The sequence below is a fragment of the Megalobrama amblycephala genome, linkage group LG7, assembly GCF_018812025.1.
Source record: "Megalobrama amblycephala isolate DHTTF-2021 linkage group LG7, ASM1881202v1, whole genome shotgun sequence".
Taxonomy (NCBI): domain Eukaryota; kingdom Metazoa; phylum Chordata; class Actinopteri; order Cypriniformes; family Xenocyprididae; genus Megalobrama; species Megalobrama amblycephala.
In genome coordinates this window covers 22,975,847-22,990,507 of record NC_063050.1, presented here as the reverse complement: position 1 = coordinate 22,990,507, position 14,661 = coordinate 22,975,847, and the positions used below count along the sequence as shown (strand labels likewise).

General features: G+C 36.8%; 1 protein-coding gene across 2 annotated transcripts in view; it reads right to left on the bottom strand.

Annotated features, from left to right (window-relative positions):
• Positions 1-7,294: 7,294 nt before the first annotated feature.
• Positions 7,295-14,661, bottom strand: part of LOC125272053 (catenin alpha-2-like) — a 453,892-nt gene continuing 446,525 nt past the window's right edge. Inside the window, exon 9 of one of the 2 annotated variants that reach the window (XM_048196615.1) lies at positions 7,295-8,005. In XM_048196615.1, the coding sequence (XP_048052572.1) occupies positions 7,838-8,005 (168 nt within the window). In that variant the 3' untranslated portion in view covers positions 7,295-7,837. The remainder of the gene's footprint in view (positions 8,006-14,661) is intronic. The other variant, XM_048196614.1, reaches the window with a different exon arrangement.

The following is a 14,661-nucleotide window of genomic DNA, read 5'->3' as shown; positions in this document are numbered from 1 at the left end:
TATATACAAATATATATATATATATTTTTTTTTTTTTTTTTTTTTTTCTGTTGAAAAGTTCATTTAGCAATATAGATTATGCATATGATGTATTTTATGATGTTATGATGAACTATATGCCTTTCTCCACTGACATTCTAAGTTGTTCAAAGCATTTCTAAGGATACTGTATTGATCAGCAGGTAGACATGAGGGAAGACCCCCCTCATCACCTCATCTGCCATGATGAAAAGCAAAGGACTCCAAAACTCATGCCTCCAAGAGAAGCAAACAAGGAAATAGATAGTCTAGTAGATAAGCCTATCAAGACAATCACCCTGACCATTTGTGCAAAGGAAGAATGATGACATTAGCATCTAATCCTATCACAGTTTTCCCCATTGTTCACCCCAGTCCCTCAGTCCTAAGACCTGAGGTGTGAACTGAACTCCACTCACCAAACAAATTTGCCATGTGGCTTGAAGTCACAAAGTACACAAAATAGACACAGAGTGGACAAAATGGAGCAAACCTTCTCCATTTCTATTATCAGAACTCTATATACTTAATGAGTGTTGTTTGTGTACATGCAAAATATACAAACTTGCCTATTAAGGTATACATTAATGCATAGGTAAAAGTTCAATATAACTCGATGTTCAAGTCTTTATGTTTTCAGCAAAATGCCTAGGTTAATCTGAAATTGGTTTGGAAAGTGAGTTATGCATAGGAAAAATCTTAAGGACATTGTTCTAAACATGAACTTTATGCTATGCAAATGAACCTCATGCAGGGGGGGGGGGGGGGGGGTCATTCAGTGGCCACCTCGGACAGCATTAGCCAATCAAAACACTGGATCTGAAAGGTGCCAATTTGCATTTCCCTCCTTCTCGGGACAGGTTAAAAGACTTGTTTCTGAGTTCCTGTTCCAGTCCCGGTTCAAGGTTCCAGTTCCAAGATGTGCTAAGCTAAGTCCAACTCCACAGAGTTGTAAAGTTGCTCTCTCAAGACTCTGAAGCTCTAAAGAGAGAAACAAGGAAGTTCTGCAAGAAGTGAATTTTTGGGAGTTTGAAAACTGCACCAGAGACAAAGACTACAAGCTTAGCCCCCCATCTTCAATATATCTTCTGCACCAACTTCAAAATCCTATCATCAGAGATCCTTCCGTCTGCGAGTTCCAGAGAATAAGGATCGTCTGCATAGACATCAGGACCTTCAAGGCTTCTTCAAGGCTTCTCCTTCTGCGTGTTCCAGGAAAAGGACCTTCTCTGTGCTCCATGAGTTCAACGTTCACAAGTACTTTGTGTTTAAGGCTGTGAAATGGATTTCAACTCTTTCTTCCCACTGCAATGCTGCTCAGCTCAACAAATGGAAGACGTCACCCTTGGATTCAGCACGACCAGGCAGACGTTAATATCACTTATCAAACCTCTTTCTAGAGACCTTGGCATTAGTATACACATTGTCAGTATATGATTATCTAATTTGCATTAGATTTTGCATAGCTGATATCCGTTAATAACAAATAGTCTCTTGGTTTATTTGTTGAATTCAGAATAAGGTTTACCTTATTTCTTCTAGAGAAACTATAGTTTATCTTTCCATAAGATTAACTTGTAACTGCCATAGAAACATCCTACTCATTCACTTGCATTTATTAATATTTTTGCACTTTATCCATTCAGTAGATGTTAGTTACTCTTGTTTATACTTTTATTAATAAAATCCATTTATTACACTTGTGTCTTCCTTGTGTTGATAATACAGTAAGAGGCTCTACAAGTGAACAATATCTCAAAAATCCTTCAGATTGGTCAGATAATGAACTTCCTCCAATTTATATAATTGTAATTCAGTCAACAATCTTCCATGATTGTTCTTTATTGTCAAGGTGAGACTGGTGCACCGAAAATAATGGAAGGAATCATCCGACTAAATGTTAATACAAAATATTAATATTTAAGACCATAAACCACTACATTTCTGGTACCCTCGAGTGAGGCTAGTCCAAAATCACCACAATACTCATTTTTAGAAGGCAGACTGAGATGGTGAACGGGAACACTGTGTAACATTAGAAACACATTATTGTGTAGCTGTTTGATAATGTAGTCATGCTAAAAGGCTAATCATATTAATTACCGTTAAGTGTCTGACGTTGTAAAGAGCATACATAAAACGCATTGACAACCCTGTATAATTCACACTTGCACTTCTTCTGAATCAGTTTCTGGTTCAAACATATATGGCTGAATTAAACCAGTATTTCCACTTGGCATTGTGCAGCGTTTACTACAGTAAAGTTGACTGAGTGGATCTCTGAGCTGGTGTGAGTGGAGGCGGGGCTAATTTGCATATTCATGGCTCTGAGTATACTAAAGCAAGGGTATAGAGTTACATTCAAGCTATTTTTTCCCCACAGGAAAAAGCTATTAAAAATGTCATTTTGGTGATCAAAGATAAATTTTAAGGGATAAAATTAATGACTACAGGGTGACATTAAGTAAGTTCAATATGAGGGAAATAATATAAGATTTTCCAGGTGAATAAATGTACAGGTCATTAGCTATGTTTCCATCACCCTGTTGTTTATGCGCATTTTAAAGTATTGCATCAGAAACGAGTGATGGAAATGCCCAATTTCAAAAAAATAAATAAATAAATAAATCCCTTAATTCACAAAAAAAGGTTTTATGCTCTAGTGCAAAAAAGAGCTAATGCGAATACTGAGAGATGGAAACATTTGCCTAATATATTCTGACGTAGCGAACATTAAACCCATGTGACTAATCGGCTGCTTCTGCTGATGATGTTGTAACAGACATGTTATACATTTATGTTTGATTCTGTTACGATGCATTAATTCTGGGTGTACTGGAAATCATGGTATATATGTGTGTGTGCAATGCATTTTCCCTTTGGGGCTTGCAGTAGATGGGCATGGGTCATGCGCACTTTTGTACTGTAGTGTCACAGGTTTTTCGGGGTTGTCCTCTCACATGTGTGTGACACTTAAAAGTCGAGAAGAGTTCAGACGGCGCACGTTTACTGTTTTCTTACTGTTTTCTGTTTAGGCAAACCCTTCACGATTGCTCTGTCACAGTGTTTTATTTACTGCTGGTTACTACGTTACCAATACCATCGTCATCCGTCTGAACAACTTGATGGAAACGCACCTAATTCGCATTCATTTGTTTTTTTTTTTTTTTTTTTTTTGTGAACTTTGAAAAGATTCGCTTCACGTTTGGATGGAAACCCAGCTATTGAGTCACAGTGTATGAAACAACAAAGTTTACACCACTACACTGCTTTCCCCATTGACAGTTGACACACTGTATGTGTATGGGATGGTTGTGTTTGTGTTTTTGTGTGCCAATTCATGTGTGTGCATGTGACAGAAAGAGAGAGACAGAAAGAGAGCAAGACAATACAAGTGTGTCAACAGGTTCACATTAATAACCCACATCTCAGCTGTGCTGCAAATAATTTAATAACCTTTTAAATTGGCAGTTCTTTTATAGTGCAATGCATTACAGGAATGTAGAACAAAAGACACTAGAACCAGACGCTAGTGCAGTCATTTTAGTATACAAAGTGAATATGAGAAAGTATTCTTTAAAATGTATTGAAATTATTAACATTAACCATTAAGTGAATGTCAGAATGGCTCTCAAAAGAGAACAGGCCTTCATCACACTTGCATTTACTAGCTTGCATTTCTTAGAGGATGAAATCATTAATATTTTGTGAGATTACTGCTATCCAAATAAAATATAATCCATATTCATATTCATGTTCCCATTTTTGTTGCTATTGATTGCAAGAGAAAGAGAGAGAAAGAGAGAGAGAGAGAGAGAGAGAGAGAGAGAGAGAGAGAGAGAGAGAGAGAGAGAGAGAGATTTTTATTTATTTATTTTAACAGCAAGATAGACATTGCATCAGGGTACAGCTGTGACACGTGACTTCTATTTCATCAGGCTCCTTGACCCCGGCAAGAAACAGTGACTATTGATCGGTTGGAGAAACGGACATGAGCTGCTCGGCTGTTCTTTATTCTGAGATCATACCAGAGAGGGAACATTTTATTTGATGAAGTCAGGGAGCATCACTCCCTTTAGGTTGACTATGTGTGTGTGTGTGTGTGTTCCTAACGTAGCTATGCTTTGGGGACAAATTTGCAGAAAATGTCCCCAGAATGTAGTTAAATCTGACAAAACTCATTTTGGGGACGTCCTCAAAGGGAAAAGAGGTGGATAAGTAATATATATATGTGTGTGTATATATATATATATATATATATATATATATATATATATATATATATATATATTAGGGATGCAACGATACCATTTTTTAAGGACCGAGTACGAGTACCGATACTTTTTTTCTAGTACTCGCCGAAACTGATAACTATACATTTATTAATCTCTCTCTCTTTCTTTCTTTTCTTTCTTTTTTTTTTTTGGTGATGTTGCAATTTTCTAAGCACAACACAGTGAGACTAGTGGATGTATGAGAGCTTGTTTATTATTACTCTAATGAAAAAAGTAATACTTTTTATGTGCTTGTCACAAACTTAAACAGTGTCCAATAATGGGCATAATTACCAATATATATATATACTATAGAGATACAAATTAAATAAACTTGTTTTTTTTTTCAGATTCAGATTTAAAATATTTTGTTGTTTTATTTACTGTAATGACAAATAGGCTATGGTCCCTTTAAGACCAAATCCTTGGATACTGACCGCCTATGAAACTGAGTGACACATATCCTGTTTTCACCCAAATGTTTATATATATATTATATATATATATATATACTATCATTCAAAAGTTTTGGGTCTGTAAGATTTTTTTTTTTTTGAAAGAATATTTTAATTAAATTGATGGCAAATACTTTTATATTGTCTCCCCACACCACTCCCCCCATTCCAAAATAAATAAATAAATAAATAAACTAAAAATACAATTACAGATAAATTGACAAAATATTTGCTACCAAAATGTAAAAATCCTATCTGAAATTAGTTTTATTAAACCAAAATGTTAAGAATTTATACCACAATCATATACATTATATATTTCTCAAAATTGCTGCAAAATGCCTGTGAACTAAATGTCAACCTTTAACATCAGTGTCCAAATAGGTCAGTTAAACTGCAACAGGAAACACACAAACATGCACGCATGCATGCACGCGCAAGCACGCACACGTCAAAATAATAAATCTTTCAGAAAAGATTTGAATATAATTTCATGTGATAGAATGAATATATTTTGAAGTCCAATTCACGCACATTAATAGTAAATATATTTTGGAATTTGATCTTAAATCTTCTCTCATCTGTCTAGAAGTGCTAGAAATTGCTCTGTCAGACTGATTATATTATTGATACCATGCTCAAAATCGAGTGCTGAATGCAGTGTTCCTATGTCAAAAGGAGATTTCTCCTTAAGCTCTGCTTTTGGAAAACAAGCATCTAGATGCCACTCACAGGCTTTGACAGGTAACAGAAATTCACACCTTTTGTGAACAGTTTTTTCATTTCTTTTTTCTTTCTTTTTTTTTTTTTAGGACCTTTTGATTTTGTGGAATAAAAATGTGTATGTTTGTGTAATAGAATTGTGGTGATAGGACTGCATAAATAATCTATGAAACAGTGTACTGTTTAACCCCTTTTACAGTTCTCAGCGTAAAGGAGTACACCCCCTTTAAAAAGTAACATTTTAAACAATATCTCAATGAACACAAAAACAATTTCCAAAATGTTGACAAAACTAAATTTAATTTAATATAACATCTGTTTAACTTATAACATGAAAGTAAGGTTAATAATATAACTTAGATTACACATTTTTCATTTTTACTCAAATTAGGGTGATGCAAAAATGAGTACACCCCACAACAAAAACTACTACATCTAGTACATTGTATGGCCTCCATGATTTTTAATGACACTTGGTACTGTCACAGGCATCTTCAAGGCTTGGAATATCTTTTTCCATTCTTCAAGAATGACCTCTTTTAGAGACTGGATGCTGGATGGAGAGTGATGCAGAGTGATGCTCAACTTCAGAATTTCCCATAGGTGTTCGATTGGGTTCAGATCAGGAGCCACTGAATCACTTTCACCCTGTTCTTCTTCAGAAACCCAACAGTGGCCTTAGATGTGTGTTTAGGATCATTGTCATGTTGGAAAAGTGCATGATGACCCAGGGCACGGAGTGATAATAGCATCTTCTCTTTCAGTATAGAGCAGTACATTTGTGAATTCATGATGCCATCAATGAAATGCAGCTCCCCGACACCAGCAGCACTTATGCAGCCCCACATAAGGACACTGCCACCATGTTTCACTGTAGGCATCATGCATTTTTCTTTGTATTCCTCACCTTTGCAATGCCATACAGCTTTGAAGCCATCAGTTCCAAAAACATTTATCTTGGTCTCATCACTCCAGAGTATAGAGTTCCAGTAGTGTTCATCTTTGTCAGCATGGGCCCTGGCAAACTCTAGGCGGGCTTTTTTGTGCCTGGGCTTTAGGAGAGGCTTATTTTGTGGACGGCACCCATGCATGCCATTCCTCTGCAGTGTACGCCGTATTGTGTCACGGGAAATAGTCACCCCAGTTTGGCTTTCTACTTCTTTATATAACTGCAGTGAACTTACATGCCGATTTTCTTCAACCCTTCTCATCAGAAAATGCTCCTGTCGGGGTGTTAACTTCGGTAGACAACCTGGACGTCTCTGTGAGACGGTTGCAGTTCCATCTTTTTAAAATTTTTGTACCACTTTTGCTACAGTATTCTGACTGATAAGTAAAGCTTTGCTGATCTTCTTGTAGCCTTCACCTCTCTGGTGTAAAGAAATTATTTTCTTTCTCAGGTCTTGTGACATTTCTCTTCCATGTGGTGCCATTGCTGACAGCATGAAAAGGAAAGGGGTTTTAACACCCTTTTATAGTCAACTGTCTGCTGGACACCTGTGTAATGAATAATTAGACTCACCTGTGGTTGAATTCTTGTTAAATTAGACATTTGCAGTCTAAAATTTAGCTTTGCTCCAGAGACTTTCAGTGGGGTGTACTCATTTTTGCATCACCCTAATTTGAGTAAAACTGAAAAATTTGTTCTCTAAGTTATAATATTAACCTTACTTTCATGTTATAAGTTGAACAGATGTTATATAAAACTTAGTCTTGTCAACATTTTGGAAATTGTTTTTGTGTTCATTGAGATATTGTTTAAAATGTTACTTTTCACATGGGTTGTACTCATTTACGCTGAGCACTGTACTTAGCTAGGAAAACATGTGTGCACCCACACTAGCTAGTATGTGAAATTCAAAACTAGTGTGTGCAAAAGTGAGTGTGAGAACATGTCAGGATTTATCAGTTTTACGGTGATCCTCTAATACTTTCGAAAAGTTCTGTTCAGTATACGTTATATGCCCTTTTGCATTTTTGACATATCAACCTTTAACACCACCCTTCAGATAAGCGTCTCTTTCCCATTCAGCCATTTTACCTCAGTCACCATATTGCTTTTCGATAATGGGAATGAACCGCATATTTGAAGTCGAGTCACGAGAGATATTAAAGAGGAAAAAAAAAAATGTTAAAGCCATTCCCTGGTGTCATTCCCACTCTGTGATCCGAATCCATGTTATCAAACACAAATTTGTCATTACAGAATTGAGCTCCACTGCACCATATTCCGGCATTAAATTGCCTTGGCTTGGCAGATGACTTCCTAAAGGCCACCTCGTGCTCTGACTGATAGTGGCCTGCGGTGCCCCAGATAAGAATCATCCGCTCTGGCTGAATGAGATGAGGGAGTTGAGTGAGGGGGTGTTATATGTTACTCACCTCCACCAGCTTGTTGGCATGTTCACGGAAGACCTGCGCATACTCCTTAACCTCTTTCTCATTACCGCTCTTGGCCGCCTCTATCAGCACCAGCAGAGGCACGTTGGTCTCCAGGAAAGAGTCAGATATGTGGTCCATAACAGCCTTCCTTAGCTAGAGAAAAAAGACAGAGAGAGGTGGGATCAGCTGCTGTCCTACATAAACTGTCCGGTACTTGAACTTGTACTCTGAGCTCCTACTATTGGGCATTCACAAGCAGTAAACTCCAGGTTTAACACATTTTCTAATGGAGAGCTTAAGTGCGTTCTTGTGTTAAAAACAGCTAGATGGAGCGCAACGGGACTGAACAGAAGGCACATTTATAGGTGGCATTTGCTCCGATGCACTGTTATGTAAACACTTGATCATTGAGGTGCTTCAAGTAGGTCTGTAATACCTGGAAAAAGCTATCATTTACATCCATCTTAATTGCAGTTTTCTCCTGGAAGTGTGTGATTTGAAATCTACCACTTTACTCATGGGTAAAATGTCTGATGGCACATTTCCGGAGCGGTGATGTCAAAGAGGCCTTAAAAAAGAACCTAACACATCTACTATGTTATTATGAAATATTAGCTATGTTGCTTCAAATATTTTAGCAATGTTTTGGCATAGCAAAAGAGAATACATGCAAATTCTACAGAACCTAAGAAAACAGCAGGCAAGGCAGGAATAGTAAGCAACTTAAAGGTTAAGTGCCTTGCTTAGGGGCACAATGCTGAAATCACATGGCTTGCTAATTGCAGTGATCAAGCTAGAAACCTATTGGTCACTAGCTCTGAGCATAAGCCAGTATCACACAAACCCAAAACGCACAGGCAAACATTTTTCCTCAAGGTAAGAGAAAAGCTTAATATATCTCCTGAAACATATGTCATAATTAACACGATGCTCTTATAAAACAGGTTATAGCTATACAATCAGTATTAAAGTTGCCATGAAATAGAAGTTACAATATTATTTTCTTCCCTACTGAGATGCATATCTAAGTGAAATGGCTTTTCAAAAAAAAAAAAAAGTTTGGTGGGACATGATTTTTTCATTAGGAATTGATTAGATCATTGGACCATTGTGGTTTGCTGTTGGTGTGATCTCATGTGAGTGAAAGGTTGTCAGTAAACATCAGGGAAGAGAAGAGATGCCGTCACGAGAGGGAGAGGAAGTTATTTTGACTATGAGGGCACATGAATTTAAAAAAAAAAAAAAAAATGATGTACACGAATAAATATTTTTTTTATAAATACTAAAAAATTCCATAACAATTGAGACTGGTCAATTTTGATTTCATTATGGCTTTAATAGATGATTTTAGTTTAGCAGAAACACACATTGGCATCATTCACATTTATATGCAGGAAGGGAAAAAAAAAAAAAAACAACATTGTGGGCTATTCTAATGGGGCAGTAGGTAGAATCCCAGGACTCATGTCCCCTAATGGATAATGGGAAACACTCCTAACAAGCAATAATTATCATTCAGTGAGGCAAGCACATATCTTAACCAATTAAAAACCCTGTGCTAGGCCATGGTGGGCAGACAGTAATGATGAATTATGGCTAAAGGCGACGCATAATCCATCACTGGCAAGAAACTTGGCCAGTCAGAACTTGAGCTGCCCTTAAAGGGGACATGTCATAGAAAACAGGATTTTCCTTACTCTTTCTCAGTCTAACAATCCTAATATACAACTTTTCAGTAGCTTCAGCTTGGCTGGGCTCATTTTCATATGCATAGATTTTAGCCAATAATTGGAGAAATGCACTATTCAAAAGCTATGATTAATTTGATTGCAAAAAAAAAAAAAAAAAAAAAAACCCTAAAGGATTGTGTAAGGCACTTTATAGAACTTTTTTGGGATTCCCATCATGGGATCATTTTATGGATTAAGTTTTTTTATTTATTTATTTTATGAAATAAGCAGCTCATAAATATGCTTTATCAGAAAAAAGAAAAGAAAAAGTAACCCATTAAACATGAAAGTATTATGCAATCATTTGAGACATTTCTCTTTATATAGTACCATTTTGGCATAACAGCTTTAAAATTGAGTCAAGGACCCTAGGGTTCCATACAGAACCCCACTGAACCAGCCCAAAAGAGTGTAGTACTAAACTGGTGGTGTGATGTAATGAAAAAGTGATACTTATTTCTTTTTGTGGAACTATTTTACTTGGTTAAAAAAGACTGAGTGCACATTCACAACCAGATGGAAAATCTCCCAAAATTATTAGTAAAAGAATATTATGTTTTGTTGCAAGAAACCTTGAATAACTCAATAACTGCCACAGCCCCTCTTGCTGGCATGTAAGGAAGTTTAAGGCCATGCTGGGATGTGGAACAGGCCATGAAACTGGAGCCAAGCATGAGGACGTCATCTTTTCAATCAATGTGCAGCACTCAGTGGAGGAGTTCTTGGCCACCTGAGCATGAAATTCAGAAAACAGAGCACAGTTCGTAGGTAATGATCCTTCTCCCTGTGTGGCGATGATTTAATTGAAATGTTTTAATGAACCTTGGCGCTCTGTCTCTAATAACCTCTGGTAAAGGATGTGTGCTTGTCTTCGTAATGGTTTGGGTGCAACCCCAGGGGAAATGAAATTCAAAAAAAGTGACTAAAATGTATAATTTTTCTGGATATACTGAATAGAGATATGTACTGAAAAACTAGAGTGTACATTTGTGAAAAATGGACTACATGAAAAAAGAAGAACACTACCGTACTAGTATTTGAATATATTAATAATCTTAAACTGGGCCTCAGTCTGATGGCATTTCACCTCTTCTTAAAATTAATTTCTCAGTTCTCACGGAGCTTGAGAGCAAGTCATCTGTCTCTGCTTTTTTATTAAGATTATTTAAGCCATAATTATTTTCTGTTGACATCGACCATGACATTTTAGGGTCAGTTCCGTTTGCATCTTATCATCGTTATGCCAGTGAGATTAATTACTGTTTACTGGGAAAATCTCATTTCCAGGTTGCAGACCTTTAATCCTTTATTTAATATAATGCATGTTACAAATGTTCCAGCATGTTAAATCATACACACTCGCAAAAGCTTGTTAAATGTTCCAATAGCATATAGCATTGGCAAGACAACAAGTAGTCCACGGTGAAGCCCCTCATGTCTAATGTCTTTTTCAAAGAGGGAATTGAAGTTATACTCATGTAATCTCAGGACTAAATTGGAAAAAAAAAAAAAAAAAAAAAAAAAAAAAGCTTGACGAATGGAGTGTGCCGCCGACTCCTCGCAGACTACAAAAACAGCAAGCCAAAAATTGGAAACACTGAGGAGAGGAAGTGCTTTGCTTTAAATTGCTCTGAAGAAAAAATGGAAATCTTGTGATCCTACCTGTCATCTTCCCCTTTCTGTCTTTCTGCCTCTCTTCACACTTTCTCTCTATTCCTTTGTTCTCTTCCTCCAAATGGCACCAGAGCACCGGTAAAAATCAGCATAGCAAACTTAATCAAGTCAAATTCAAAAGGAAACAAAGTCAAAATAAGGACGAAGGCATGCACTTAGCCAAGCCGGAGAACAAATCTTTTATTGTCTCAAATAGGGGAGATCTTGAGATGAGATTATCTTGTGTTTGCTAATTTTGCTTACAAACAGGAAAGTGTATTTTTAAGGATTAACCACCTGCTACAACATGAAAACAGATGCCACAGAGATAGAAAGTCAAACTGACAATAAAATTCTGTGATCTTCTGCAATTTACTCAGTGTAAGGCTCAGAACAAAGCCGACAGATGTTTTACTTCTTAATCCGAGAAAACAAGAGCGGTTCATTATGCTGTTAAATTATTCCCGCATTCTCCACCAAAATAAATAAATAAATAAAAATAAATTATTGGTATTATTCCTGTTTTATGACTGAGAGTCCATGATACTTCAATATTAACAATCATGGAAAACAATAGAACATGGCAAAATCAAAAACAGATGATAAGTGGCTTAAACTTTGCGTTTCAGTCTTAAAATTTGAATATTCTGCAGATAACGACAGAAGCTTTGGGTCAATAGTTCAACGTTTCTTACTAAAATGTCAAGGACAATCACGTGATAAACATGCTTCTGTACCTGGTTAACAGAAAAGGCAGCCAATATATATCAAAATAAAGTAACAGAATTTCTATAGTATTAACAATGACATCTAGAAAGGAAAGGGGATGGAGGGAAAGGAACAGAGCAAGCGGAGATGTGCTGCTTGATCTTCCTGTCATGTCTGTAAATGAATCTGATAGCAAAACCCCCTCCCCTTCAGTGATCACCGCAGAGGTCTTAGGGCAGAGTGGAGAAAGCCAGAGAAATGATTTTCTTGCTCTGGAGAGATGGCATTTAGGTTAAAGCTTTAGCATTGATTTAAATGTTTTTGCTCCAGGCCAAACTGAAAGATATATCTCTGCGTGCTGTCTCAGGAAGCCCCTTTAGAAGATATGAAGAACTTAATTTGATTGTTACATATATATACAGTGGGTACGGAAAGTATTCAGAACCCCTTAAATGTTTCACTCTTTGTTATATTGCAGCCATTTGCTAAAATGCAGCACCCCATATTGACAGAAAAACACAGAATTGTTACATTTTTGCAGATTTATTAAAAAAGAAAAACTGAAATATCACATGATCCCAAGTATTCAGACCCTTTGCTGTGACACTCATATATTGAACTCTGAACTCTTCTGATCATCCTTGAGATGGTTCTACACCTTCATTTGAGTCCAGCTGTGTTTGATTATACTGATTGGACTTGATTAGGAAAGCCACACACCTGTCTATATAAGACCTTACAGCTCACAGTGCATGTCAGAGCAAATGAGAATCATGAGGTCAAAGGAACTGCCTGAAGAGCTCAGAGACAGAATTGTGGCAAGGCACAGATCTGGCCAAGGTTACAAAAAAAATTATGCTGCACTTAAGGTTCCTAAGAGCACAGTGGACTCCATAATCCTTAAATGGAAGACGTTTGGGACGACCAGAACCCTTCCTAGAGGTGATCATCTGCCCATCTTGACTTCTGAGAGACACTGTCACTCTGAGAAGCTCTTTTTATACCCAATCATGTTGCCAATTGACCTAATAAGTTGCAAATTGGTCCTCCAGCTGTTCCTTAAATGTACATTTAACTTTTCTGGCCTCTTATTGCTACCTGTCCCAACTTTTTTGGAATGTGTAGCTCTCATGAAATCCAAAATGAGCCAATATTTGGCATGACATTTCAAAATGTCTCACTTTCAACATTTGATATGTTATCTATATTATATTGTGAATAAAATATAAGTTTATGAGATTTGTAAATTATTGCATTCCTTTTTTTATTTACTATTTGTACAGTGTCCCAACTTTTTTGGAATCGGGTTTGCATATAAGTAAATTTTTTTTGTCATTTTATACAGATCTTTTACTATATTGTGCTCATGTTGCCATGTTTCGATAAATCCTTCTGCTGTTTAATTATTTTTTTTTTGCCACAACTTTTTTAATCTACTTACACTAAAAAATGCTGGGTTAAATATGGACAAACCCAGGGATTGGGTTGTTTTCACCCAGACATTTTTTTTTTTTTTCAACCAATTTTGGATTTATTTTTTTAGCCAGCAATATATTAACATAGTAAAAGGCATGTTTTTTCTCACCCCCAAATAGGGGCAAATTTGTGGGGTATTTTAAGCTGAAACTTGACCAAACCAGAGACTTATATTACATCTTGTGAAAGAGGGCATAATAGGTGCCCTTTAACCCAACCTGCTGGGTTTGTCCATATTTAACCCAACTTGGGTTGTTTTTAACCCAGCATTTTTTAGAGTGTACAATTAAATATAGTGTCACGACTAAACTACAATAGTTTTTAGAGCAAGCATGCACATGATTCAGCAAAATGACACAATACTTCATCAAAACAACAATCGATGCTGGACATTAACTCAAGGTTTTAAATTTCTTTAGTTCATTGAAATTGTACATGTAATGCAAGCTACAATCTCTTTTAAGAGTAATAACTCTAATGGTAGTACTGAGAAATTAAGAGCAGTTCCTTACATAACACATTCTACATTCACATTCACACATCTCTCGCATAACAAAAAGGTCCCATCTCAGACATAGAATCACGTAACACTGGAGTCAATACACACATCTATAAGCGGATGTGATGGACGCTGTGGCAGTGTGACAATTGGCAATTTCTTGAAATAGAAATAAGAAGAAGACAGGCTGTGGGAAGGTGTTTCTAGACTGTTAATGAGAGCTGATGTGAGGAGGTGTGCACATGGGTTTATCAGCTGCTGCTGTTATCATACTTCACTATGACTGACTGAAGTACCACTGTACCCTGATCCCTGATCAGTGAGGGCCCACTGAGGACTTTATCGGTGAGTAGAAGCGCTGTACTTCCAGCTTGAGTCCGACTGCCTGCATTAATGTATTGCCCACTGACTTCAGCCTTGACTGCGCTGCAATGCAGGGCTTTTTTTTTTTTTAGAAGCAAAAACGGGGAGTGGCGCCTCTCTGGGGCTCTCGCTTTCTGTGTCTGTCTCTGTGACATTGACTACATGCACAGATTTGTGTCAGTACGAATAAATTCAGTCCAACTGTAGATGCAATGCTAAGAAAATGTTATTTTTAATTTTTGGGTTAACTATTCCTTTACAAAAGATTTCACTTGTGTAAACATTAGCCCAGGGGTCTTCAACAGTGGTGGTACTGCAGGGGGTCTGACAATAAAAATGCATTAACCAAAAATACAATATTAAGTTAACTTCAACTAAAG